The sequence below is a fragment of the Nicrophorus vespilloides genome, unplaced genomic scaffold (genome assembly GCF_001412225.1).
Source record: "Nicrophorus vespilloides isolate i.1.1-1 unplaced genomic scaffold, Nicve_v1.0, whole genome shotgun sequence".
Taxonomy (NCBI): domain Eukaryota; kingdom Metazoa; phylum Arthropoda; class Insecta; order Coleoptera; family Silphidae; genus Nicrophorus; species Nicrophorus vespilloides.
This window is the reverse complement of record NW_017100097.1, coordinates 111,022-136,068: the sequence shown is the minus strand read 5'-3', so window position 1 is coordinate 136,068 and position 25,047 is coordinate 111,022. Positions and strand designations below refer to the sequence as shown.

Here is a 25,047-nt window from a genome sequence, read left to right as displayed (position 1 = left end):
ATAGATAACGCTTTTCTTATATATATATTATCCCCTCGCTCTAATTAGTTTGTTACTATGGTGACTATATACAAATATTTGTTACAAATTGGTTGTGCCGACTAAAGACTCGCTGAGATGTCAGCTCTAGTTCACAAAAGACTATCCTCATAAGTTTAGATGCACGCAGAGATGGTTATCGATCTGAGGGAAAGTACAAGAAATTTCGGTGCGTGTTTTACATGGCATGCAAACGTTTTTCGTATCGGTGGAAATGAATCAATCGCTCCCCTCTATATGTATGTTCTTTTTCTGTTACTACCCTCGTCATTTCTGAAGGAGCGCAGGTCAATATTTTTGCTTGTAAGGTGGCCCGATCGAATTGCCCTTCTTCGTCCGTCGCCCCCCGGTGTTACGTCTCTAAGGGCGGCGAGGGTTCGTTCAGTTAGGTCGCGCGGCGGGCAATGCGAGCATCCAGACATGCCGAACTTTTGGGAATATTTCGGCGTCGGTGGTGGAGGCGGCGGCGGCGCAAGTCACCGCAACCTGCAGGACGGCCTCTTCCAGATCGCTTCCCAAACTTGTAGTCTGCTCGTCCAGGTGAACAACACCAATAACATCACCATCGGTGATCACACGACGAGCGTCCACTGCAATACAAACGAAGCCGCAACCGTCGCCAACAATGGTACAAGCACCAACGACAAGGATCAACTCCTGGTACTGATACCACCCACTAATGGCTTGGCCAGGTACAAGCCTACGGGAAGCACTCTAAGAAAACCCAGGCTCTCTGTAAGTCCATGTCGTCGCGTAGTCAACAAACCACTTTTACAAGAAACAGAAGTTACAAAAATATACCAGTTTCAAATTTATTATTCGCGCTTTTCACGTATTTCTAAAGGTTTCCAATGTTTAAACGTTATCTACATCATGCAAACTGCATTTAATAACAAAGTTAGTTTTACAGGCCTGATATATGTCTAGATAAAAACAATGAAAGCTATAATAGATACAGTAATTTCTCTAAACTTGTTAACCTCACGGCACACTGGGCAAAAAAAATTTGGCGGCGTTGACTTCCAATTTATTTTTCTTGATTACATCATCAATTCCAACAACTTCTTCGCGCCTCCCATTTTGAAAACCACAGACTTACGCTGAAATATTTAATTTTTTGAGTCTCTCGCTGCACAGTAATGTGCCAAAGCCGTACTATGTGAGGTATTACTGTACATACACCATGACTATCTACATTGTTTTTATTACATCCATTGACAAAAGCAAACCAGAAACTTTAGGAAATGATTCGATTGCGAATTGCATCCGCAATGAAGAAACATGCAATCGATTTTCAATAGAGCAACAATTATTTTAATCAGGCGAAGTGCCCTCACCGAGCAATTCAATCAATTAAAAAATAATAATGATAATCGATACGACTTTAATTACAATTATGATTATATTTTAACGAGCCACGTGCAATGAACGTTCGTATTTCGTAGAGCCATTACAGGATTTTGGGGAAAGTTAATAGGCAACGTTTATACAGTTCCAATTTTCATGTCCAATATCATAATTAATTTATCGAAAAGAAAAAAGTGTTGCTTTATCAATCAATCGCTTATAGCAATTAGATAAATTGAGTTTTCGTAATAACATCGAAAAATAAATAAATTATTTCTAATCGTAATTTCTATGCGCATTCTTTGAATCAAAACAATATTTTAATAAATTTACTTGCACAGTTCGTGGAATAATTTTTAATGACTATTTCACTTAGAACATAGAAAGTGAAGGAAATTGTTGAACGCAAAGTGAATGTACATAAACGGAAGTTAAATTCACATATGCATGCATTTACGATTTTCTTATGCACATGTATCTTTTCGTTCGCGCTAATTAGAACAGTGCCTGTTATACTTTTTTTATCTCACGGTACACTACAATTAGAGAATTTGATTCTCGGCACTCCAAATAAAAATCCTAATTAAATTAAATGTACTAAATTTTCTGATCTAGAAAAGTCCAACATTCAAATACTTTCACCTATATTTTCAAATCTTTCGCGCTACACTTGGAATTTCTCGCGACACATAAGTTTGCAGACTATGCACTAGACGTTCATACGTACGTACACTATCAGACCTGAAGATACAATGTACATATTGAGAGTCACCAAAGTGTTGTTGACTTGATTACAATATAAAATGCCGTACATAATTATTACATCTCTCTATTGTCATACCTAAATTTTATAGCTAATTTGAATTAATTTCTAGACATTTGTTATAAATAAAAATATTTTGGTTAATTAATCTAGGACATACGAAAATTTCAAGAAATCAAACACATTGAAACTTATATTGATCTGTTATAATACATGTTTGTTTATTGCAATCAGTTTTTGAATTACTTAGTATTTGTACCATGTCCTTGTTCTCTAACAAATACAAATTACTCGGCAATTGTAAAACAGAATAATAAAAATGTTTGATATTACATTTAAAGAGATGTTTACATTAAAAGAGATAATAATAAAGTTAATGTCATTTAATACAATCATAGATAATTACTATATTAATTACTAAAAATTACTTCCTTGGTAAATGTTAGATTATATCTTCGACAGATGCTCCTAAGAATTATTGATGGTATTTTTTGTTGGTAATGTGCCAAGTCTTCATTATTTCTCACGCATTTGGACTGGTGTTAGGTACGCTTGCCACAGCTGTCGAATTACGTAAAACCAAATACTTTTATTTTTATTGTAACCAGTATATCATGTTTCAATTATAAATAATACATGAGCAAATATATAAAAAAATGACCTCTAATTTATAAGATGTCCCTCGTCATAATCACCATATATTAACTGTTTTTAAATCAAAATTATTATATTTTCAGAATATTTGCTCAAAGATTTAACGACAATACATGATTTCTATAAATATTGCTTCATTGCATCAAATTAGAAAAGTCCATGATACGTAAACCCTCCTATAACGCATACTTTGATAATGCGGATTCCATATAATGCTCTTTCTATATAATACAACTTCATTAGATTAAAAACAGTTCCGGGAAGATACTTTCAAATCTAACGTTAAAATGAAGAGAAATTGATAGCATTAATTTGAGGCATTTGTAGAGGAAAATATGGATTTACAAGTTGAATTATGTGAAAACCAATTAATCTTGGTGGGTTATTATCTTATATCAATTATATAATTATTAATTCTCACGTTTAGGTAAAATTTAGTTTTGAATATATGTTTATTGCAAAACAGACCAGAAATGTAACAAAATATCTACTACTATTAGATTTGTAATTGTAAGAATACTTAATTTGTTATGTTTGTTATGAAAGTCACGAACTTATTTTGTGTAAATTAGTAAATGTGTAAGTACGTAATAGTCGCAATATTTTTCTTAGGTAGTGTTTACTCAACACTACATCATAAATATATTGCGACTTGAAAATTTATTAAAGCAAACAGTGTAGAGTACAGAACCTCGTAGATCGCTGATATATTAAACTTGTTATATGGCGGTAGGAAGCAGTCAGAATGGAGTTAAATCATCAAAAGTAAGTTATTTGTTGATTATTATATTTTGGACAGATTATTGAAAGTGTATAATCAGAATGTTTGCGCAGACGATGGCATGCATTTTTTCTTTTGCAGTTTCACAATGTTGTATACATTATACTAATACTTTGATCTGTATATAATATTGCATTAATACGGTATTATCTTGGTAAGCATTAACAGTTCTAAATTGTTCTAATCAAGGCTTTTTCGTATATGACCAAATATTGTTTGTATTGATTTAAATTTATGCAATGCAGGTTGTACACGCCGTTGCCAGATTTATATGTTTTTTAGTATAAAATTAACTCTGAAAAAAATATATGAATAGAACAACTTTTATTTTTTATTGCATATAGGTTCAGATTTAATATATAACATATGATTAAAAATTAATGATTTTCTAATAAATATTAATACGAAACATAAATTAGTTTCCGATATTACGAAAATTATTGAATTGCAATAGAAAAGGGCCGCATCTGGCAACACTGTGCAACCAGTTGAATAATAATGGGTGCATGAATGCAAATATTCTAATCGATTGTAGTGCATTATCAGTTTTAATCGATAAAAAACGGTAATGAAGTTGAAGATAACTTGCAGAACTAAGCCGAACGATGCAGTAAGTGCGACAATTGCAATATATTATCAATTAGTTAGTTTATCTGTAAAGAAAGTCATCATCCTCTGCAGATTGTGTATTTATTTACAAACAAAGGTCGATAAGGAAAGAGTAAAACAAAACATTGCAAATTGCTTTATTATTTAATCCATTGGAGATAATGAAGCTTCCTTGTTTAGTATGTTGTTGTAATGTCTTTAATAATTCTTTCAGACTGTTTTGGAAGGCCCTGTATTAAGCAATGATGAGGAGAGTGATCTCTGGAACCACGGCTATGTCATGCCGACTGATCACAATAACAGTCCTGCTCGGAGATGGGGCAATAAGGGCTCATGGTGTCGACCCTCATGCATACCCATTTCCATAATACTCATATTAATATTCCTTGTGGTCCTTCTGCCATTGCTTGATCAAGCAACTGAAAAGGCTCTCCAAAAACTCAATGCACCAGCACAAGAAAATTGCCAAAATACTTGCAGGTAACTTTAATCTTAATGTCCTATATGGATGGTTTTCTGATTTTAATTTTAAATTTATTACAGAATTCAATTGGTGGAGAGCATTCCTGATGGTTTGGTATATCCAGATGGGAGCACACCACACTTGAGTACTTATGACGCTTGGATGTATTTGATAAATGAGGCTAAAGAAACTATAGAGATTGGATCATTTTATTGGTCTTTACGATTGGACGAAATCTATCCGGATCCCACTTCCAAAAAGGTTTTCTTGTATTTTCGCTATTTAAACAATTTCCTGTTGTGACCATTGTTCTTTGTTTTATATTATTTTCTCAAAGGGTGATGATGTATTTAAAGCATTGTTAAAAGCTGGAACCCAACGGGACATTAAGGTGAAGATTGCGCAGAGCGCACCCAGCAAGAATCAACCGAACACTGATACCGAGTATTTGATGCTGAGGAAGGCGGCTGAGGTGAGAAGCCTAAATTTCGAGCAACTCATGGGCGGCGGCGTTCTACATTCTAAACTGTGGGTGGTCGACAGACGGCACTTCTACGTGGGCAGCGCTAATATGGATTGGAGGGCTTTGACACAGGTGAAAGAGATGGGCTTGCTTGCAACGAACTGCTCTTGTTTAGCAGAGGATGTCGCTAAGATCTTTGACGTGTATTGGATGCTGGGCATGAAGGCCGCAAAGATACCAGATATGTGGCCAAAGGTACTTGAAACCGAGATAAATATGGAATCACCCATGAATTTGAATCTGGATTTGAACCCAACCGAAACGTACATAGCAAGTTCACCGTTACCCTTCTCTCCGGCAGGCCGTACTTTCGATCTCGATGCTATAATCAATGTAATGCAAAAGGCGGAGAAATTCATCTACATCGCTGTCATGGACTACGTACCTTTAATAGTGTACGAGCCCAAGGTGAGCTATTGGTCTGTTCTGGACAACGCACTGAGATCTGCGGCTATCGATTCCGGGGTCGAAGTAAGACTTCTGGTCAGCCAGTGGAACCATACCAGATCGTCTCAACAGTACTTCCTCAAGTCTCTCGCGGACATTACCGACTCCTACCCGAAAGTGTCCATCAATATTGTGAGTAGTGTACATACTATATAATAAATACAAATAATCTAATCATTGTAATACGTAGCGAAAATTCGAAGTACCGGCAAATGCAGAGCAAGCAAAGATTCCGTTCGCTCGAGTCAACCACAATAAGTACATGGTAACAGACAACACGGCCTACGTCGGCACCTCCAACTGGTCCGGAGACTACTTCACCAATACGGCTGGTATAGGTTTCGTTCTTCATGAAAGTAATCATTACGACAATGAGAGCGGAAACGCAAACTCCACCACAATAAGGGCGCAACTCCAAGCGGTCTTCGAGCGCGACTGGAATTCTCATTACTCGCATCCGATTGGCGTTTAAAAATATAGAACTAGTTAATAAGCAATATACAAGGTAGGATAAGTTAACAAGAATATATTAAAAAAAATAAAGATATACATAAAAAATAAAAACAAGATATTTTAATCTTCAAGAACGGGCATATTTTCCAGATACTCGTTTGCTGTATCTTTGTCCATGCCATGCACCTTCATAAATATTTTCAAGCACAGTTCAGGTATCAGAACTTTGAAGTAGTATTGCGTGGGCTTGTAAATGTCGCAATTGTCGAAATATTTCTCGCAGAGATTGGCTAACGTTTTCTTTTGTTCGATGGAGAAAACCACAGTCGAGACGTTGTACACCAAAAAGTTCATCGTGACCATGTCTTTTCTTGCCCTGTTCATATACTTATCGTGTCGATCATGCCACACTCGACCGTTTATAATATCTAAACAATCTTCCTTGAAGCATGTAAAATATTGTTCGATTAACTCCAGCGACAGATGGGTGCAAGAAAGTAAATTACTATTATGACCATCATCGGCATCTTCTATTTTTTCTACGCTTGAAACTTCAAACCGCTGACTGTCGATTATTTTGCGAGCCTCTTTCAACTGTTCTGAATATTGTTTGCGACGCTGTACATTCTTCATTATATTCATATAACTGGGCACCTTCATACCATACTTGTTATGGACTTGTTTTGTTTTCGACGATTTACTACACAACCAACTATCCAATCCATTAACGCTCTTCGTCATATTACAAAACTTCTTTTTCTTTCTACCTACTTTTTTAACTTGTTCCAAATCAGAACTGTACTTTCTCTTTTTTGAACCACCATCATTCACACTGTCCTGCTCCTCTGATTCTGTGTTACATTTATTTTTGTAAAAATCTTTGCTTGGACTAATATACCTTAAAATACTCGAGTTGTTCAAAGAAGTACTTCTTTTGCATACCTCCTTGACCACCTCCTCCAGACTCTGAATGCTATTATCTGAATCAGAATTAGAATTGCATCTTTGTCTCCTCTGTTTTTTAATATTTTTCTTTTGTATTATTACCTCACTTTTCTGCATATCTTGACATTCTCTTAAATCAGGCTTTGGGTCTTTTTCAATGGAAGTAAATATACTGTTGTCAGCTGAACTAGTCTTTTTAAGTTTGTTAGTAATTGACTTCTTTTTTTCTGGAGATTTGGAAATTAGACTTTTCGAATATTTTACACTTTCATCATTGTTTGATGATTCATCTTTGATTTTTCTAGATTCAGTTGACAATTTACTTGAAGACTTTATGCATTTCACATCATTCTTTTCTTCATTCACTTTAACTGCAGACCCATATCTTTCTGATGATTGTTGAATGTTTAGAAAATTAAACAATACTAATGATTTTTTTGATTTATCACCAACATTGTTTGATTTCTGTATTCCATTTTTCTTTTCACACTTTTCTTCCTTAATATTATTCTTCTTAGCACACTTTTCTTGGTTACTTATGTTCTTCTTGATACATTTTTCCTCCTTAATTCTGGAATGATCCACATCCCTTTCTGGACTCTTTAAAACTGCATGTTGCTTTGTTTTTGTGTAAGGTTCCATTGGCAGCACTGTAGGAGGTGCCACTCGATTTCCAGATTTGCGATGGTATGTGACCACACAATGTCTTTGATCCACTGCTACATGTTTTCCAGTGTTTTCATTGTGTATTTCATTTGATTGTAAATCTTTGTTTGGACTTCTATGGTCATTGCCATTATTGCTTTTTAATTCATGTTGTTCCATACTAGCATTTAAATGATCTGGATTATTGACACCTTCAATATTTGCATTTTTTGTTTTCTTCTCACATTTCTCTTCATTGATTCTGTCTTTCTTCTTGCACTTCTTTTCCTTAATATTGTTTTTCTTAACACATTTTTCTTCCTTGATTCTGGAATGATCCACATCCCTTTCTGGACTCTTTAAAACTACATCTTTTACAATGTCTTTTTTGTGTATTGCATTTGTTTTTAGATCATTCTCTGGACTGCTATGGGCATTGTCATCACTGCTCTTTTGTTCCACGGTTTTGAAGAAATTTGTTATCTTTTTACTACTTGCACTTGACAATGATTTAAATTTCCTTTTGCGGTTATTCTTGTCCATGATAAAAAATCCGCATACTTTGTGCAAAAATAAAATATTAAATATTCCAAAAATGGGTGCCGGTTTTTCCAATATATAAACAATAGCACATAACCTATAACTTTGACGTACGTTTGTTTTTGCTGGTTATGTATAGGATGACGAACGATTATATACGTTATATAAACATAGGGTGGGGCGTAGCTCAATAGTTTCGTCACCTTATGATATGATACAAATTGCTGTTATATGAAACATGATACATATTTGTTTCATATTGTCATTACCCAATTTTAAAAGAAAACTTACGAGTTAGAATTTCATTAAGAGCCAAAATTATAAAATATAAGATTAATTCATATGAGGAATAATTATTTAAAAAGAAGCACTTAATATAGAATTATCGATATTACTTTCGTTTTTAAATACCAGACAAATAAATAATGTATTTTTGTATCAGGAGTGTTTGCGCCCTGCTATATATTAAATATATTGTAATTATTTTCAAATTTTCTACCTTCTCCATTTAATTACTGTAAAGTTTAATTTTGTCACATTATTATGCTGAGCATTGATTATCGTTTGTGTATTTGGTTCCAAATGTAAAAAAGGAATTAAACCGTTGATGACCCGTCTAGACGTACCAAGTATTTTCAAGAAAAATAATAGATTGATTACAATTATAGTGGGTCTGGCAACGTTGGCTCGGTGATTAATCAATACATTTCAATTCTCTAGGTTTGCATGACTGAGATTCAACGTTTGACAACTGATTGTGTCCAATTGTGTCTGGTCTGGATCTGCGTGGTGGTGCTTTTGTATATTTGTATTAGGTGCAAGGCGGTGTCGGCTTTTGCAGGATTTTAGTTGTCTGTAACTGGGAAAGTACAGATTTAAGCGGGTATTGGGATAGGTTAGTGTGCCACTAGTCAGGAACGATGTTTAAATTGACCGAGTCCCTCATGCTGTATGGCATTTTGGTCTTTCAATGGATTGAATACTTGTGGGAGATATATCTAAGTGGAAGACAGGTAGAACTAAAACGAGAAAACCATATTTTGATGTTTACTTCAATGTCTTTCATTTTTTTTTAGTACAAAGTTGCCAAGAAGACAGTAACAATACCAGATGCTCTTAAGGGTGTCATGACCAAAGAGACCTTTGATAAGGCCAGAAAGTATTCAATGGCCAAAAACAGATTTGGTTTGGTAAAAGATACATTTAGCATAATTGTGTCCACAGCAACCATTTATTTTGGTGTGCTAGCATATATTTGGGATTATGCAGAATCATGGAAAATTTATGAGGGAGAAGTGTTTGTCAGCTGTGTCTGGATATTCATCCTGACAACCATACAAACGATAGTAGAACTGCCATTAACCATATATAATACATTCGTCCTTGAAGAAGAATATGGATTTAACAAGCAGACTGCCAGATTCTTCATAATTGATAAGATCAAGGGATTCATCCTGAATCAGGTTCTTACTCTACCTGTATCATCTGTTGCTATAGTAATTGTTAAATATGGCGGCGATTACTTCTTCTTGTGGCTGTGGATTGCTGTCGGTATAATATCGATGGTTCTGCTAATCGTTTATCCGTCCTACATTGCCCCTAGATTTGATAAGTACACGCCACTGCCCGAGGGTGAGCTCAGGACCAGGATCGAGGCACTTGCAACTGAACTTCGTTTTCCATTGACACAATTGTACGTTGTAGAGGGATCGAAGAGGTCATCCCATAGCAATGCCTACTTTTACGGTCTTTTCAACTCAAAGAGGATCGTCTTATTCGACACGTTGCTTGGTAGTGCTGATAAGGGGGGATGTAACAACGATGAAGTATTGGCTGTCATTTCGCACGAGCTCGGACACTGGAGCCATGGTCACGTCACCAAGAACCTGATCATCATGCAGGTCAACCTGTTCCTGATGTTCAGCGTATTCGCAATGACTTTCCGCAATCCGCTCATCTACAAAGCCATCGGATTCAAGATCGCCAGACCCGTCCTCGTCGGTCTCATGGTGGTCATCCAGTACGTGATGATGCCGTACAATGCGTTGATTTCATTCCTGATGACCTGCCTGTCCCGTCGGTTCGAGTTCCAGGCAGATCGCTTCGCCATGTCTTTGGGTAAATCGGAGCCTCTGAAGAACGCACTAGTCCAGCTCAACAAAGACAATTTGGGATTCCCTGTTTACGATCCACTCTTTTCCTCTTGGTATCATTCGCATCCTCCCCTATTGGAGAGAATTGCGGTTCTCGAAGGGGGAAACAAGAAGAGCGAGTAATTTGATTAATGTATATTGTTTATTTGATCATCCGTTGTTATTTTTTACCTCATATATAACTGTAACGAGATCCCTGAAACCCATGTATCAATCGATAATAATCGATCCTTGTTAGATGTTCATATTCAATTTCATTGATCAAAATATAATAATCTTAATGTATCTGCGAGTATAATATGCAAGCAATCCTTATCAATGTATGCATGCGGCTTTGTGAAATTCGTCATATGACTTATTCAAATTTATTCGGTAAACCTGTTTGTTAATGTTTAACGTGAATTCAAAGATATTTATTATGTGCAAATCCTTCGACGAGGAATGCAAGAATTAGAAAGAATCCGAATCCGAGAGAATTCCAAATTGGCATATGAGGTGAAGTTGAAGCGGTGAGAGGACGTCTATTGGTAGACCTGCGTGAGAGTCAGCCAGACTTTTGACAAGTCGACCGTGTGATGTCATATTCAGGTGTGGTATTGTGAGTGATTGTAAGCGCGGCCGAGCGAGGGACGCGCGGGGCGACAGTAGTGGTAATGAAATTGGCATGGCCGACTGATGGTGTTAGTGATTCGTGTGAGGATATTCGAAAATCGTTCAGTGATTGTCGCGAAGGAGCTGCCGATCGGTTCACGATCTAATCGTACAGTGCAAGTGGTAGACGCACATCGTACGCCTCCCACCGCCGCCCCCGTACCTCAGCGACCCTTATCTCTGCCAGTTATCAACGAAAACAAATGGAATCTATGGGTGCGTTTAGTTACACTTTAGTCTGGTTGTCTAACCGAATCGTGTGGTCAGTGGTGGACATGCATGTGTGTATGGGATATATGTACGCGTATGTGTGAGTCCGTGTATGCATGAGTGCAGGTTGTTGGCCATAAACATGCCTGCCCCCTTTCACCCCGGGGAAAGCGCGATGAAAAAAACCGACCCCCGAGGTGGGAAGCCAACGGGGGCCCCCGAGGCGCTCTCACCGCACCCCTTGCCCATCCCGTATTTCTGCGTTTATCCGCCCGTCCGTCCATCCAGCATCTTCCCTCTTTCTTCCTCGCATGCACTTCTTTGCGTATTTTTGGGCGACATTCCCCAACCAAGCTGTTGCCTTCTTGCTCACGCTCGTTCTCTTGTTTACCCAGGCGACCCACTCAAAAGCCTTGACCACAGCAAACACATCAATTTATGAATCAATTAGCAATGCATTTAGCACTCGTTGCGAACGCTAGCGATGTATGGCACTTTCAAATCCTTGCCTCGCACGCTGCTGGAATTCGCTGATAAAAAAATAACAAGGAACAGGAAGGCACAGATAGAAATAATTCTTCAGCAGTAGGAACAATAATTTGAAACAAAAAAACTTTAATGCGCTTCTTTGAAATAAAACACTAAGTAATCCAATTATCAATGGGAATCAATGCAATCAGTAACCTTGTAAGAAGAGAAGGAATGCTTTCTTTACATTCCATTCAAATGTAGAAATTTGCAGAGGATTTTGCATTTGGAATTTGTAAATAGAGGCAAAGTGTGTCAATGGTAGAAATTTCCTTTTCATTCTTCTTTTTTGTGTCTCTGTTGCATTGAGTCCTGCCTCACAAGTAAGCCAATTTCCAAGTTCCACTAGAATATCTCAAAATGCATACAACACCTGAGCATTACTCATCGTCATGTATAATAAAATTAAATATAGTTGTTACATAACATAGTGATTGTGTTTTCTGTTGCAGCTGTAAAGTGTTGATTGTTGAAAGATGTGCCACAAGCAAAACAGATTGTATGAGGTGCTGCAACCGAGGGACAGGATGCTACTGCATCAATGAGCCATATCATTATAGTGCAAAATGTGATTGGATGACATTTTACTCAGCTGCATAATTAAAAGCGTGTGCATCGTTAAATTAATTTGTTCTCCAATATTACCTAGTTAGTTAGTATATTACAATTGTTAGTGTGATCTTCAAAGGTTTGCAATGTCGTTCTTTAATAATATAAAGAAGGCGTTGCACCTGGGCGGCAATGACGCGAAGAAAAAGAAGGTGTTCAATAATGTCCGCATGGACTGCGATCCGGCCGAGTTCTGGGATATGATCGGTGAGCTCGGAGATGGCGCATATGGCAAAGTGTACAAAGCCCAGCATAAGCACACCGGGCAGTTGGCCGCGGCGAAGATGTGCAGATTGGACGGCGACGACGATCTAGCCGATTTTATGGTCGAGATCGATATTCTCTCCGAGTGCAAGCATATTAACATCGTCGAACTTCACGAGGCCTTCCAGAAGGAGCAACAACTGTGGATGCTCATAGAATACTGCGACGGAGGCGCTTTAGACAGCATAATGACTGAGCTGGAGAAGCCGCTGAACGAGCTGCAAATTGCGTACGTTTGCCAGAACATGTGCAAGGGCTTGGAATTCTTACATCGATCGCACATCATTCACAGGGATCTGAAGGCAGGCAATGTGCTGTTGACGATGGCCGGCGGGGTCAAGCTCGGTGAGTGTTCATAATTACTGTTTGTGATTCACGTGTGCTGGTGAACCAATTGGCCCCAGTTAACGTAATCTTACAGTTTGACATTAAAGTGTCAAATTAATAATCGTCAATTCCAGCTGATTTCGGAGTTTCGGCGAAGAACAAATGTACTCTGCAGAAGCACGATACCTTCATCGGGACGCCGTACTGGATGGCTCCGGAAGTCGTCCTTTGCGAAACTTTTCGAGATAACCCGTATGATTTCAAGGTCGACATATGGTCGATGGGCATAACGCTGATCGAGTTTGCACAGATGGAGCCGCCAAACCATGAGATGTCTCCAATGCGAGTCTTGTTGAAGATTCAAAAATCAGATCCGCCGAAATTGGAACAGCCTTCCAAGTTCTCAAAAGAATTCAATGACTTTATATCCACCTCTCTGGTGAAAGACCCTCAGAAGAGGCCCACATGTGAAACTCTACTTAGGCATCCATTTATTAATCGCACTTTGGATTCCAAGCCTCTTTGTGATCTCCTATTGGAGTATAGGGCTGAAGTGGTCGAGGAGGAAGTTACCGACGAGGACGCAGAGGTAACGTACTATTGTTCAATTCGATTAAATTATTTTTAACTGCACACGCGCTTTTTCATATTTTATAAAAATCAACAAAATTTCGCATTTGTTTTTCATGCTTAGCGCGGTAGGAAACAGCGCAAAAATAAAGAATTGTATCAGAGGATTGGTAAGTTGCTAAATTTAACGGTCAAAAATATATTTTTTTATTTCTATGTATTATCTATCCTATAAAGTTTTTTTTTAAATGTTTGAAATTGTGCCAAAAAATTATATAAAATAATAGTAGCAATGCGATACTGATATTTATCCTATTTCATTCAAAATTACTTTATCTATATCATGTTTTTGTTTTATATTAGAGCACCGATCTTTAAATATGAATTGCGATAGTTGACGTTTCCATACACAATTTTAATCAATGTTTTAATATACTGAAAATTTGACAGGGCATGATGTTGTTTTATGTGTATAAACTTCCATTTGATGCATGATATAAAATGAATGTATCTAGTAATGGTCGATTTCTATTATAATATATAAATGGAAAACCACTCACATTTCAACAAACATTCCAATCTTGTGGCTTTAGATAAGCAACGGTTTATTACTCATACACTATATTTTAAATTCTATTTTGCAAATTATTTAATTTTTACTATATATACATTATTATGTCTCTTTATATTATATATCCAATATTAACGTTATGTCTTATCCTGTGTTTTTTAAATGTGACATGAATGTTCTCATTTTGCTTTGTTTGTCATGCATGCGGCTCCCCGGGCATGCATACACAGGTGAGACTATTAACATATTATGTCTTTACCAATAAACAATATGAAATTCGCTGGAATCATTGAATTTTATCGATTATTGTAAGTAACTGAATTAACTTTTTTTATTATTTTTTGCCTACTATAGGACAGCAGAACGTCGCACATCGAGGATGATTGCAATTCCGTGCAGAGCAATGATGTTGACGCTAAAGGTAGTTTGACGAATTCGTAGGAGAATAAATATATTTATTTCTTTAAATTTTTACAGTTGTTACTGAAGCGTCAACGTCGGCGGCTTCGGCATCAGCAGCACCTGTACCACCACCACCGCCACCTAAAGAAAGTGCACCAGAGGTGCCACAGGCCCATACATCAAAGATGGCTTTGGCGAAGAAAAATTCCACTTCCAGTAATGAAGGCGATAAAAAGCTGGTAATGATTATTTGTTAGAGTTCGTTTGCGTTTAAATTATTAATTTGTAATTTAATGTTTGTGGCTAATAGCCGGAAAAACGAGACGAGGTCCACAGGAAGACATCGCGTGAAAAGGGCCCAGCACCACCTCCACCACCCCTACAGATTCCTTTGCCTCCAGAGAAAGGACCTGCACCCGCACCGCCGGTGCCGCTGCCAATACTTCCAACCCCTCCATCCTCACCTCTGAGTCCACCCGCAACACCGCCTCCAATACCTCCGCCTGACGATAATGCCGCCAAGGATATTATGGATGTGGCCTTTGAGAAACTGCTAACAGAAGAGAAGAACGTGGATCTCCCCGATGCTGTACCTGAGGAAGCAGTAGTAGCAATTCCGCCGCCGCCTCCACCTCCGATGTCTTCAACAGCGTCTTCCGTAGTGGTTAACAATGCTGCAGATATGATAAGCAACATGGTTGTAGTTTCAACGCAAGCTGACAGCAATAAGATGAATACCTCTACGATTATTATTAACGACGTTGCTGATCCTTCAAATAGTTTAGCATCGAATATAAGTCAAGTGAGTACAACTTGCATTTATCCGATCGGCGATCGCTTAACACAAATGTCGCAGGTTACTGTGGTCACTACTCATCCTCCGGTTTTGGTGGACAACAACGTATCCTTGTCTCGGTCTTCGCCTAGCAGCTCTGCGAGTACCAGCAACAATGAAGTAGTAATCGTTTCAAATGAAACTAATAAAACTCGTGTTAACGAGGCATCCTCGTCTACCACCTCGACGGCGTCTGAAGATGAGTGTTACCCATCCCTGGATTCTCTCGACTACCTCGGACAGACTGAATATAGAGATAAACCACTGAAGAAGTTAGACGAGAGCGAAGTGTTGATTGTCGACTCGAATCATTTGATTAACGATTCCGGCTTAGACGTTTCTCCAGATAATTCCCGTTTGCTTGATACTAGCCACGTGAGCGTTGTTCGTATCGACGAGGAACGGGTTCAGGTTAAAGATTCTGCAACTTTTATGTACGACGATAGAAATTCCGTGCAGAGGTTGAGCGGTGGCGACAAAAACAGCAGTAACAACACAAGCAGCAGCGGTGTTGAAGATAAAAAACTAAACGGCGACAATTACGTGTCCAGTGAGTGCGGTAGCAGTGACCGTGCCAAGTCTGACGTTGAGAGCATCTCCATAGCAAGCCACGATAGTAACAAGGAGAACAAATCTGAAGGCAACGAGGAAGAGGTAGTGGTTCTAAGAAAAAAGACGCCACACGTTAAGAGCAAGGAAGAGCTGATGCAGCATAATCTCAATAGGAAGACGCGAAAGCGAACCAGAAAGTTTGTCATCGATGGTGTTGTTATAACAACTACTACGAGCAAAGTGATTTATGGCGATGAGGATAATTTTGTCAGTTGTGATCCTCATGCGGACCGGAAGCAGGAGTTGCGCGAGTTGAAATATCTACAGAAGCAGGAACAAAAGCAGTTCCAAGAATTGGCGGTTAAAGAGAGTGTAGCCATCGAGCAACAGGAAAAGAAGTTTGAACAAGAGAGGCTTGCATTGGATAAAACCTATGAGACCGACCTAGACATGTTGACTCGGCAACAAAAGATGCAAATTGAGCGGGCAGAAACTCAACAGGACGCGGATCTGAGGACGACGTCGAAGAAGATCCGAGCTGACCAGGAACGGGATTTGAAGCAATTCCGGGAGGGTCTGAAACAAGAGGTGAAGCTGCTAAAGGCGGAAATAGAACGGTTGCATAAGGATCAACGCAAAAATGAGTTTAAACTGAGAAAGGACAAACTGGACGCTGAGCATTCCGAACGTGAAAAGCTCTTCCTGGAGAAGCTGAATGATAATCACGAGAGCTCTTTGCGGCGATTGAGCGACTCGCATCGGGAAAAGATCGCCCTGATGGAGCGTCAATTTTTGCAACAAAAGCAACAGCTTACTAGAACGAGGGAAGCCGCTCTTTGGGAGATCGAGGAGAAACAGATACACGAAAAGCATCAGCTGATGAAACGACAGCTAAAAGATATATTCTTCTTGCAAAGACACCAGATGCTTATCAGGCACGACAAGGAGATGGAACAAGTAAAGAGACGTGCCAATAGGAAAGAGGAGGAATTGGTAAAGACGCAGACGACTGAGCGGCGATCGCTTCCAAAGCGGATCAGAGCTGAGATGAAGGCCCGCGAATTGATGTTCCGCGAATCTATGCGCATCAGCATTACTGGTTCTGGGGATCCAGAAATGGAAAAAAATAAGTTCAAAGAGGTATTGTATTAGCAAGACGTGTTTCGATTGCATACTTTATAATATTTCTTTAGTTTCAAGAGAATGAGAAAAAGAGGTACCAGGCTGAACAGAACCGTTTTGAATTGAAGCATAAAAGGCAATTGGAGGAGCTGCGTGCTATGAGCGATGCTACTATTAAGGAGTTAGAGCAGCTCCAGAACGAGAAGAGGAAACTGCTCATGGAGCACGAGACGCGCAAGTTGAAGGAGCGCGAGGAAGCCTTCAACAAGGAGCTGAAAGAGTGGAAAGCGCAGTTGAAGCCACGTAAACAGGTTTGTCAGCGTACCATATTCATACCAACATCTCTATATCCGTTCTAAACTACAACACATTTTCTCTTCTTGGTGGTGTAAATAACATATTTATATAAAAAAGCACTAATTCGGTGGTTGAAATTAATTCTTACATAATAATCATATTTTGCACACAGATAAAAACCATCCACAATAATTCATGTGTTGCACGGTTAATTTTCTATACATATATAAATTATTTTTCTCTGTTTTCTTTCCACTTCTCTTTCTCACTGGGCAGCGATTGGAGGAGCAATTGTTGCTTGCGCAGATCAATAGGTCTCGGGCGTGGTCAAAGGATGCGGGTGTGGCTGGTCGGGGCGTCGCGGGCGTCCGCGACATTGACATGATATCGCCGTCCTCGACGCCTTCGACACCCTGCTTCCCCGAGGCACCCCGTCACTCCCTTCTCGGCCACCATCGGTCCTTCAGCACTGGCGTCGCCGATAGACGAAGCGTCTTCCTTGCACCCTCCACTTCCGTTGACACTATTCCTCTCGAAGATTCCAACGCCTAGCATCAAAGCTTGACGTTATTTTCTTTTAAACACTACACATTTTGTTTTCGTTTTGCGCTTGTACTTTTATTTTAATTCTTTCGCTCTCCGATCTTGTTGATCTACTTTCAATCAAGTCTCTCCATCCCATCATATATGTCCTATAAAGCGCTTCAGAACGTCTTCAAATATCGCAATCATCGCTTTGTACATTTCATTTTAAAATACCCATATTTTTATTTTTATTTTTGTTTTGTTTTTATTATTTTTTTTTGTTTTGTGTCGTTTTTATCTCATTTTATCCTCTTGTCAGATTCTCCAACAGTACACTACTAAATGGGATCTAATGATTCAGGTTGGTGTTTGCTCTAATAAGTTAGCTTCAAACTTTTATTTACTATCTATTATTCGTTTTTTTTGTAGCTTGCAATTAATAATAATATAAAGAACCTAATCTATTAAGGGATCAGTAACACTACTTAACACTGAACATTAAATATTAATTCTGCTTTTCTTCCGCATTTTCTGATTTCCAGATCGATTCATGTGCAATCTTATCTATTTTATAGTTATATTAAGCACTGATGAAGTTTGCTGAAATTTCGAATTGCTTATGAATCGATCTAATTATTTTATAGTGATATGTTTTGTTTTTAATATGATATAAATGCATTTTATTATATTTCAGGGGAAAGATGAAATTAAAGTCATAGAACATGCATGCTCTCTCTCTCCGGTAATGTTTGATCCCTTAATGTACAGAAGGCGATGGAAGTTCGTTTTCGATGTTTCTCATTCAAGTTTGATGGGAATCTCGCAAATGTTTCATCGCCCATATATTTTCATCAAACAGTATTATTAGCTTCTTACGTTGATTCCGTTCTCTATTATATATCGCCATGTGTTTGGATGTTGTTAACGGCTTTCGTTCGGTATTGCAGAGACTCGAAGAGACTTTCACGCATCAGTTGGATGAACAGGAGAAGGTGCACGGACCGGTGAGCCCACTGACGCTGCCCCCCGATCTGCCGGAGTTCAGCAGCCCCGAAGGGTCCAGGATTGGACACAGCTCGACGCGCAGCAGCCTGTCTTCGGTTTCTGAAAGTTGAGAGGCCATTCAATTTTCCCTTCTTACGATGATTTCCCTTTCTCTTTCTTGTACATATTAATTATTATCGATATTTCTTCCGAGTACTCTTTTATACGCGATCTAAATATTTAAATTACATATACATATTTAATTAATCTAATCAGGTCAACTGTAAATTGTAAATCACTCGAGACATACTTTTTTTTCTTTTAATTATATAAAAAAGAAAAACGCTTATTATTATTTTGTTTTAATAGCAACGAGAACTTCTTGTTTATTGTATAGGGATTATCAGTTTTTTAATGTCGCGCGCTTCCTTTCCTTTAAGAGGATCCGACGAGTTTCGAAACTACCGAGCTATAACCTACTGCTGTTATTTATTTTCTTTTTTTTTAAATTAACATTTCCCACTACTGAAATTTGGCTTCTAGAGAATAGTCTGATTGTGTATAAAGATATATATTATTTTATAATTATATTTAGCAAATTTATCCACGATATACATAGTATAAATATAATATATTATTTGTAAATTATTAAATTATGTTATTATTAATTAATGTTTAAAGCAGGATAGTTGCGAGACGTGCGAGAAGGAAGTATTGATTTTATTTGTTTTCTTTATTTTTTTATATATAAAGATATATTGTTGTCGGCAGGATAACAAGTGAGTATTTTTGCATTTGGCTGCGGCCTTCGCGAGGGACATTTTTGAATGAAAGCTATTATAAATAATGTTATATGTACAATATAAGAAAGCGAAAGAAGGTCTATGATAATGTACAGTCATTATGTGTAACCAGTGTGTAATTATTACGATGTATGTAGATTACAAGAACGCGAGAGAGTGAGAGCAAGAGTGAATGGTGGTAAATCAAGAGACTCGAAACAAATATTATTAATGATAATACATGCATATTATAAATGGAACGGTGTTTGTTGATTTGTCTCTCCTTTTGCTACTGCAATCCCATATAATCAATATATATATATATCATTTTTTTTTGTTGACTCATGAACACTTTCTGCCCAACGGGTAGGACGAATGCGAAAATTGCATTAATTTAGTGCATAAATAATGTATAAGTTCTAGTCTGTAGTATTCGATCTGTGGCATGTAGTTTTATAATTCTATATGCACCACCAATCTATACCACACACCTCGGTTGGTTAAAAAAAAACGAAAGCTGTATACACGCCTATCCATCCTCCCTTCTATCCCATTTGTAATTGAATAAAAGTAAACTATTTTTTTAACTTCAAATCGTAGTTACGGTTACCGATTTATTTAATTATTAATTGATAAAGACAGGGATGATCATTATTTTTAAGCAAAATGCAATTAGGATGTATTTTGTAACTGATTTAATCAAATTATAACTCTAGTATAGTGAACTTTCCTATAACGCGATTAATTGGCAACCCGTAACATGAAACTCAGAATTAGTAACTTAAATCAGATTAATTCGTACAGCGTTCTATGGAAACTGAAAAGTGGAAACCTAATTCTAATTCATTATCCAATCAATGTTCGTTTTACTCAAATTGATACTTTTATTTATGCAATACAATACAAAATATAAATATTTAAATTAATATTTCTATAATATTAATAAAAATATATACAGAGTGTACCAAATAATAAATACACTTAATATAGAGTGGAACCAAGCTTAACGAGGTTAATCCGTTCCAGAATTTCTGGATTTTTACTTTTATAGTGAAACAATTTTCCCCTATAAACTAATGTAAAATACGATAATCCTTTCCATGTCGAAAAAAAAGTATAATTTGGTCTCGCTTCTTAATCATTTTGCTTTGCATATCTATGGTTATTTTTATTTGGAGACGTGCTAATTTTGCACACAAAAAAATCATAAACAACACTAACATGTTAATAGAATGACTACTAACACCAGGAATCAAACACGGTGAAGTGAGTTTACGCTTAACTCCATTTCTTTATATTAGTTGTATCAATGCGTTGTCTTTCTGGAGGTTTCTTTATACTTTTTACATTTATTTATATAAAAAATGGTACATAGTTTGTTTCTATACTATAGTAATTGTTGGACACAATACATTTTTTGTTTTGCTTTTACAGTAAATACAAATTATATTTGCAAAGTATAGTCTGCTATAAAGAAAGATGACAAGTTATAATATGTGAATACAAGTTTTGAAAATGATGTAGCAGGCGCACAATTCAAGACTTCTCTTCTCCTCGTTATACGAAACGTCGTTCGTTAAGTGAGTCAGTTTTGTTATAATTTATTTTGACCACGTTAAGTGAAATGTTAAATAAACGAGATGCTCGTAAAAGGTTCCACTGCATTGAATATATCTTATTATAATTATTTATTGGAAACAAATATATAACATAATATAAAAATATGTTATATTTCAGAATAAAATTAGAAATTAATAGAGACATATATGAGTATTGACTTATTTATGAAAACTATAATATTTAAACTCATCTTCCACTAATTGGTGCTTATTTTTAGATAATAATAGCACTGTGAAAAGGAACTAAATGTTATAAATATTGTCTGCAGTCGTTTCGGCACAATTGAGCTTTGTTTTTATTGCTAAGTTGGTTCTGTGTCGGCATGTGTTTGTGTATTATTGATATACATTTTTGTGCAATTATGCGCAAATAATGATGAAATCTATAATAATATACTTCTTTATTTGTTGGTTATCGATTTTTCATTGATTCATTTTGTTTCAATCTTTAGTTCTTTTTGGAAATTGATTGACAACGCAATTGATTGAATCAAGAAAGCCAATATTTTCTTTATTTGATACTATGCAAATAAAATTACTAGTAAAAAAGTGAATCTCGTTGAAGTTATATTTTGATTTTACTTATTATTTTATATCTGTTTTAAATCGAAATGATTTTCGATATTTTGAATATTTAATGCAACTGTCTGTGGTTCAAGAAATAGATATTAACGCGGAAACATTCAACTCTACATGGACTACTTGAGACAATGAAAAGAAGATATCAATGTTTGTTACAAAGATTTAGAAATTCTCGCCTGGGATTATAAAACCATTTGAAAGTGACATAGCCGTATTGATTTCTCCTTTGCAAGAATAATTGATAGAACTAAATAAGAATTTAGAATCAATTTTCACACAAATTTTTGGAATTGCAAATTGCGTAAAAAAGAACGTCAGATTAACAAATATCTTATATCAATATCATTTTAAGATTATACTATTTGTTTTCAAAGGGGGATTGAAAAAAAAAATGAACTCGTACCAAAAACTTTTTATTTCCCAAATGTAGATAAAAAAAATTACTTTAAGTTCACTTAATTCATGCTTGCGATTGTTAGCAATTACAGAGTCGATCGCATTTGGAGCCGTTCTTGGAAGTTTTCCCATTGTTAGTAATGTGGTTGTTATTTCTGCAACACCCTGTGACACCTGATATAAAAAGTATTACTAAAAAAATATTAACCAACTGTGCATTACAATATACAAATGGTTTGATTGAAAACTTTTTTATTACGGTTGGTGTAAATACTAGTTTAGAACAGGGTTTTCTAAACTGGGAGGAGCGGACTAGTCTAAGGGGAGGCGCGAATATTAGTCACAGTGAGCAATTTTTCCAAATCACTGCTAAAGTTTTATGTATTTTATGAAATGGAGGCGCCAAATGATAAATATTTTTCAGGGAGGCGTAGTAACATCAAATCTGGAAATCACTGGTTTAGACGACTATTGGTAACAAGCACGAAGGGTATTATTACGGTTTTCCATCTCTTAAATACAATCCACATTATTTCCCTCTATAAGCTTTACACTTTACAAAATATCACACTGTCGTGTTTAGCCAAGGCGAAAAATCTATTTTATTGATCTTTCTGATGTATGATTATATCACGGGCCCTCAATAATTGGACTAGGAATAAATACCTATTCGGTAGGTATTTATTCTAGAACAACAGTTTGTTTAAAATGGCATCATGAAATAGTAGTGATGATGAAATATACGCGTATAACATAACCAATCATTCGAATGAGTTCCAGTTTTGTCGCTTCCATTCAGCGATTTTAAAGGAAATGAAGACGAAGGTAAGGCTGAAGATGGTCAGCAATAGACAATCAACAATAGAGGCATTTTTGGGACGCGCTGGTGTTAACATTTTCACAGACAATCTCTAAAGTGTATGTGATATTACAAGTTTGTTCATTGCATTGTTAATGGCAGAAAAAAGCAATTATAAAAATTAGGAGCTATTTAGAGACATGAGGAAATCTGTGAAATGGAAAACAAATACTGCAGAAGATTTAAAAAAGTTTTTGGGTCTTATTATACTAATAGAAATTAGGAACTTGTGATGCGACAAGTTCCGAATTTCACGATTTTGCCCGCTACACGGTGCAGATGCCGCACAGAATGTGTTAATAGAATTCTTGAAGACGATTTAATTACCCACAAAATATACACAATTCACAGGAGCGGTAAATTATAATTAATAATGGGTAGGCTAAACAGTGTTTCAGGTTCTTCAAACAAAGTTAGGGTTGTCATTTTTGAAACGGTTAACTAGGTAAATATTATAGTGTTTAATAATATCACTTCAATAAAGTGAGAAACAAATATTTATTATTTTTATAATTTATTAGGCATAAATAACATACAAATACATCTGGCTTCTAAATATATTAATATCAATGAGTATATATAACTTTCGAGTTTCAAAAAACAAGATTTTTTCGATTTTTTTTTATTAGAGTTTTAATTCGTTCAATCATCATATTACTTCAGTAAAATGGTCAAAATACGAAAGTCAATACAGTGGTAAGTACTTTTTGTTCATTGAGTTAAATGAAGAACTCGCAGTTTTAATTTGATGTTTTCAGGATGAAAATTAATTTGATGAATAGGCAACCGATATAGCTCGATTCGCAGGAAGAGTATAGCTGGGCTAGAGCTGCAGGATGGGTGCGTGCGCGACTCGCCTCTCTCCACAAAGTCCGAATCCTGGGTAGAGTAGGCAGCGGAAAGGCAGTCGCCGTGCGGGCGTTTTAGTGCCTGGTGTGCGATGTGTTACAACCACATATCAACAATATTAAAGGTAAACCGTGTAAGAACAATAACAACAGCAGCAAGAGCAGAAACGGAGAAAGAGTGAACGTTAAGCGTCCTGTGAACTTCACGTACGCATAAAGACAATGTGATTCCAGCACCAAACATATCCAAGGAATGTCTTTAGCCGCACCAGTGGATCCATCGGTAAGTCCGGAAGAGTTCGTCTAACATTTAAATCAGGTGTCCGCAATATCAGTCGTGGATATGCGGTCATCAGCAGAAGGAGTCGGACGCGCGATTGGAAAATGTTGTAACGTCGGGCTGATGTAATTGCGCTCCTCGGTAATTGAAAGTGGTCGCACGTACGTTCTGTTGCTGGATTCTAACGGATTCACTCTGCTGCGTTCTCACCTTTCCACGCAATCCACGTTTGATACACATAGCACCTAATAAAAACAAACCCCCATCCTTTTATACCATTAACAACAGCGACGAATGCAATCAATAATGTAATTTTCCCCATCGTCGGACTCGTCAAACCGATTACCATCATCCTTCCAGGGTGAAATTAACCAGGATCAATTTGTATCCTGATACACACTACTCTTCTACTTTCTTCCCTCTACCTGTCCCATGAAAGACACACCCAATTAATTATCGACTAAACGAAGCCCTTTTAATTTGTCGGCAATCAAGTTAAGTTTGCAAGACTTACACCCTCTAATCTGATTTAGATTATATGACCAATCTGGAAAACCATTTTCATACACGATGCTTTGATTGATGAGGAATCGCACCTGTTCATGCGGGATGTTGATTCGAATCACGATAGACGGAAAATAATGTACATCGTTATTCTATGGAAATTGTTTGGTAACCATGGTGATGTTCTGTTTTTCTTATGCAGCGAGAAAAATCAATTGCATACATTATTTTCTAGTTATATTGAAACTTCAGCGTTCTTTGAAACTAATGTTACCAGAGAGATATGGTATAAAAATGTCGTGCAGACTATTCATGTCTTCAAAACTCATATTTTTCTCATCATTGATCAACGCATCAGGTATCGATTT

General features: G+C 36.9%; 4 protein-coding genes across 12 annotated transcripts in view; all 4 read left to right on the top strand.

Annotated features, from left to right (window-relative positions):
• Positions 1-436: 436 nt before the first annotated feature.
• On the top strand, positions 437-6,190 carry LOC108567807 (phospholipase D3). Of its 3 annotated transcripts, none has more exons than XM_017928494.1 (5): positions 437-774; positions 4,408-4,673; positions 4,737-4,917; positions 4,994-5,758; positions 5,817-6,190. In XM_017928494.1, exons 1-5 carry the CDS (start codon positions 460-462, stop codon positions 6,096-6,098), a joined length of 1,809 nt encoding a protein of 602 aa, XP_017783983.1. In that variant the 5' UTR covers positions 437-459; the 3' UTR covers positions 6,099-6,190. The 3 variants fall into 3 exon arrangements, with proteins under 3 accessions (XP_017783983.1, XP_017783985.1, XP_017783984.1); XM_017928496.1 differs by lacking the exon at positions 437-774 and adding an exon at positions 3,421-3,568; XM_017928495.1 differs by lacking the exon at positions 437-774 and adding an exon at positions 4,061-4,194.
• A 2,734-nt stretch (positions 6,191-8,924) lies between these two features.
• On the top strand, positions 8,925-10,512 carry LOC108567803 (CAAX prenyl protease 1 homolog). The gene is made up of 2 exons (XM_017928491.1): positions 8,925-9,222; positions 9,286-10,512. The coding sequence occupies exons 1-2, from the start codon at positions 9,130-9,132 to the stop codon at positions 10,483-10,485; spliced, it is 1,293 nt and encodes a 430-aa protein (XP_017783980.1). The 5' UTR covers positions 8,925-9,129; the 3' UTR covers positions 10,486-10,512.
• Positions 10,513-10,917: 405 nt separating this feature from the next.
• Positions 10,918-19,112, top strand: LOC108567802 (serine/threonine-protein kinase 10). 7 transcript variants are annotated; one of them, XM_017928486.1, is made up of 13 exons: positions 10,918-11,229; positions 12,204-12,969; positions 13,086-13,540; positions 13,646-13,691; positions 14,297-14,322; positions 14,447-14,513; positions 14,570-14,733; positions 14,805-15,296; positions 15,351-17,021; positions 17,075-17,314; positions 18,145-18,186; positions 18,520-18,567; positions 18,773-19,112. In XM_017928486.1, the coding sequence occupies exons 2-13, from the start codon at positions 12,447-12,449 to the stop codon at positions 18,938-18,940; spliced, it is 3,942 nt and encodes a 1,313-aa protein (XP_017783975.1). In that variant the 5' UTR covers positions 10,918-11,229; positions 12,204-12,446; the 3' UTR covers positions 18,941-19,112. The 7 variants fall into 7 exon arrangements, 4 of the variants coding, with proteins under 4 accessions (XP_017783975.1, XP_017783976.1, XP_017783978.1 ...); XR_001891258.1 differs by lacking the exon at positions 18,520-18,567 and having other exon boundaries at positions 17,577-18,186; positions 18,773-18,828; XR_001891259.1 differs by lacking the exon at positions 18,773-19,112 and having other exon boundaries at positions 17,577-18,186; positions 18,520-18,566.
• Positions 19,113-23,893: 4,781 nt separating this feature from the next.
• LOC108567804 (FERM and PDZ domain-containing protein 4) overlaps positions 23,894-25,047 on the top strand; it is a 56,561-nt gene continuing 55,407 nt past the window's right edge. The window contains exon 1 of the mRNA XM_017928492.1: positions 23,894-24,178. The gene's annotated coding sequence lies outside the window, so the exon portion shown is untranslated. The remainder of the gene's footprint in view (positions 24,179-25,047) is intronic.

Bases quoted from the DNA above. Each gene is read 5' to 3' on its own strand.
- LOC108567802 (XM_017928486.1), top strand. From the start codon at position 12,447: ATGTCGTTCTTTAATAATATAAAGAAGGCGTTGCACCTGGGCGGCAAT. The intron at 14,514-14,569 runs GTAGTTTGACGA...AAATTTTTACAG, and splicing joins CAATGATGTTGACGCTAAAG to TTGTTACTGAAGCGTCAACG. The intron at 18,568-18,772 runs GTAATGTTTGAT...TCGGTATTGCAG, and splicing joins ATGCATGCTCTCTCTCTCCG to AGACTCGAAGAGACTTTCAC.
- LOC108567807 (XM_017928494.1), top strand. From the start codon at position 460: ATGCCGAACTTTTGGGAATATTTCGGCGTCGGTGGTGGAGGCGGCGGC. The intron at 775-4,407 runs GTAAGTCCATGT...TAATTCTTTCAG, and splicing joins TAAGAAAACCCAGGCTCTCT to ACTGTTTTGGAAGGCCCTGT. The intron at 5,759-5,816 runs GTGAGTAGTGTA...TGTAATACGTAG, and splicing joins CGAAAGTGTCCATCAATATT to CGAAAATTCGAAGTACCGGC.
- LOC108567803 (XM_017928491.1), top strand. From the start codon at position 9,130: ATGTTTAAATTGACCGAGTCCCTCATGCTGTATGGCATTTTGGTCTTT. The intron at 9,223-9,285 runs GTAGAACTAAAA...ATTTTTTTTTAG, and splicing joins TATATCTAAGTGGAAGACAG to TACAAAGTTGCCAAGAAGAC.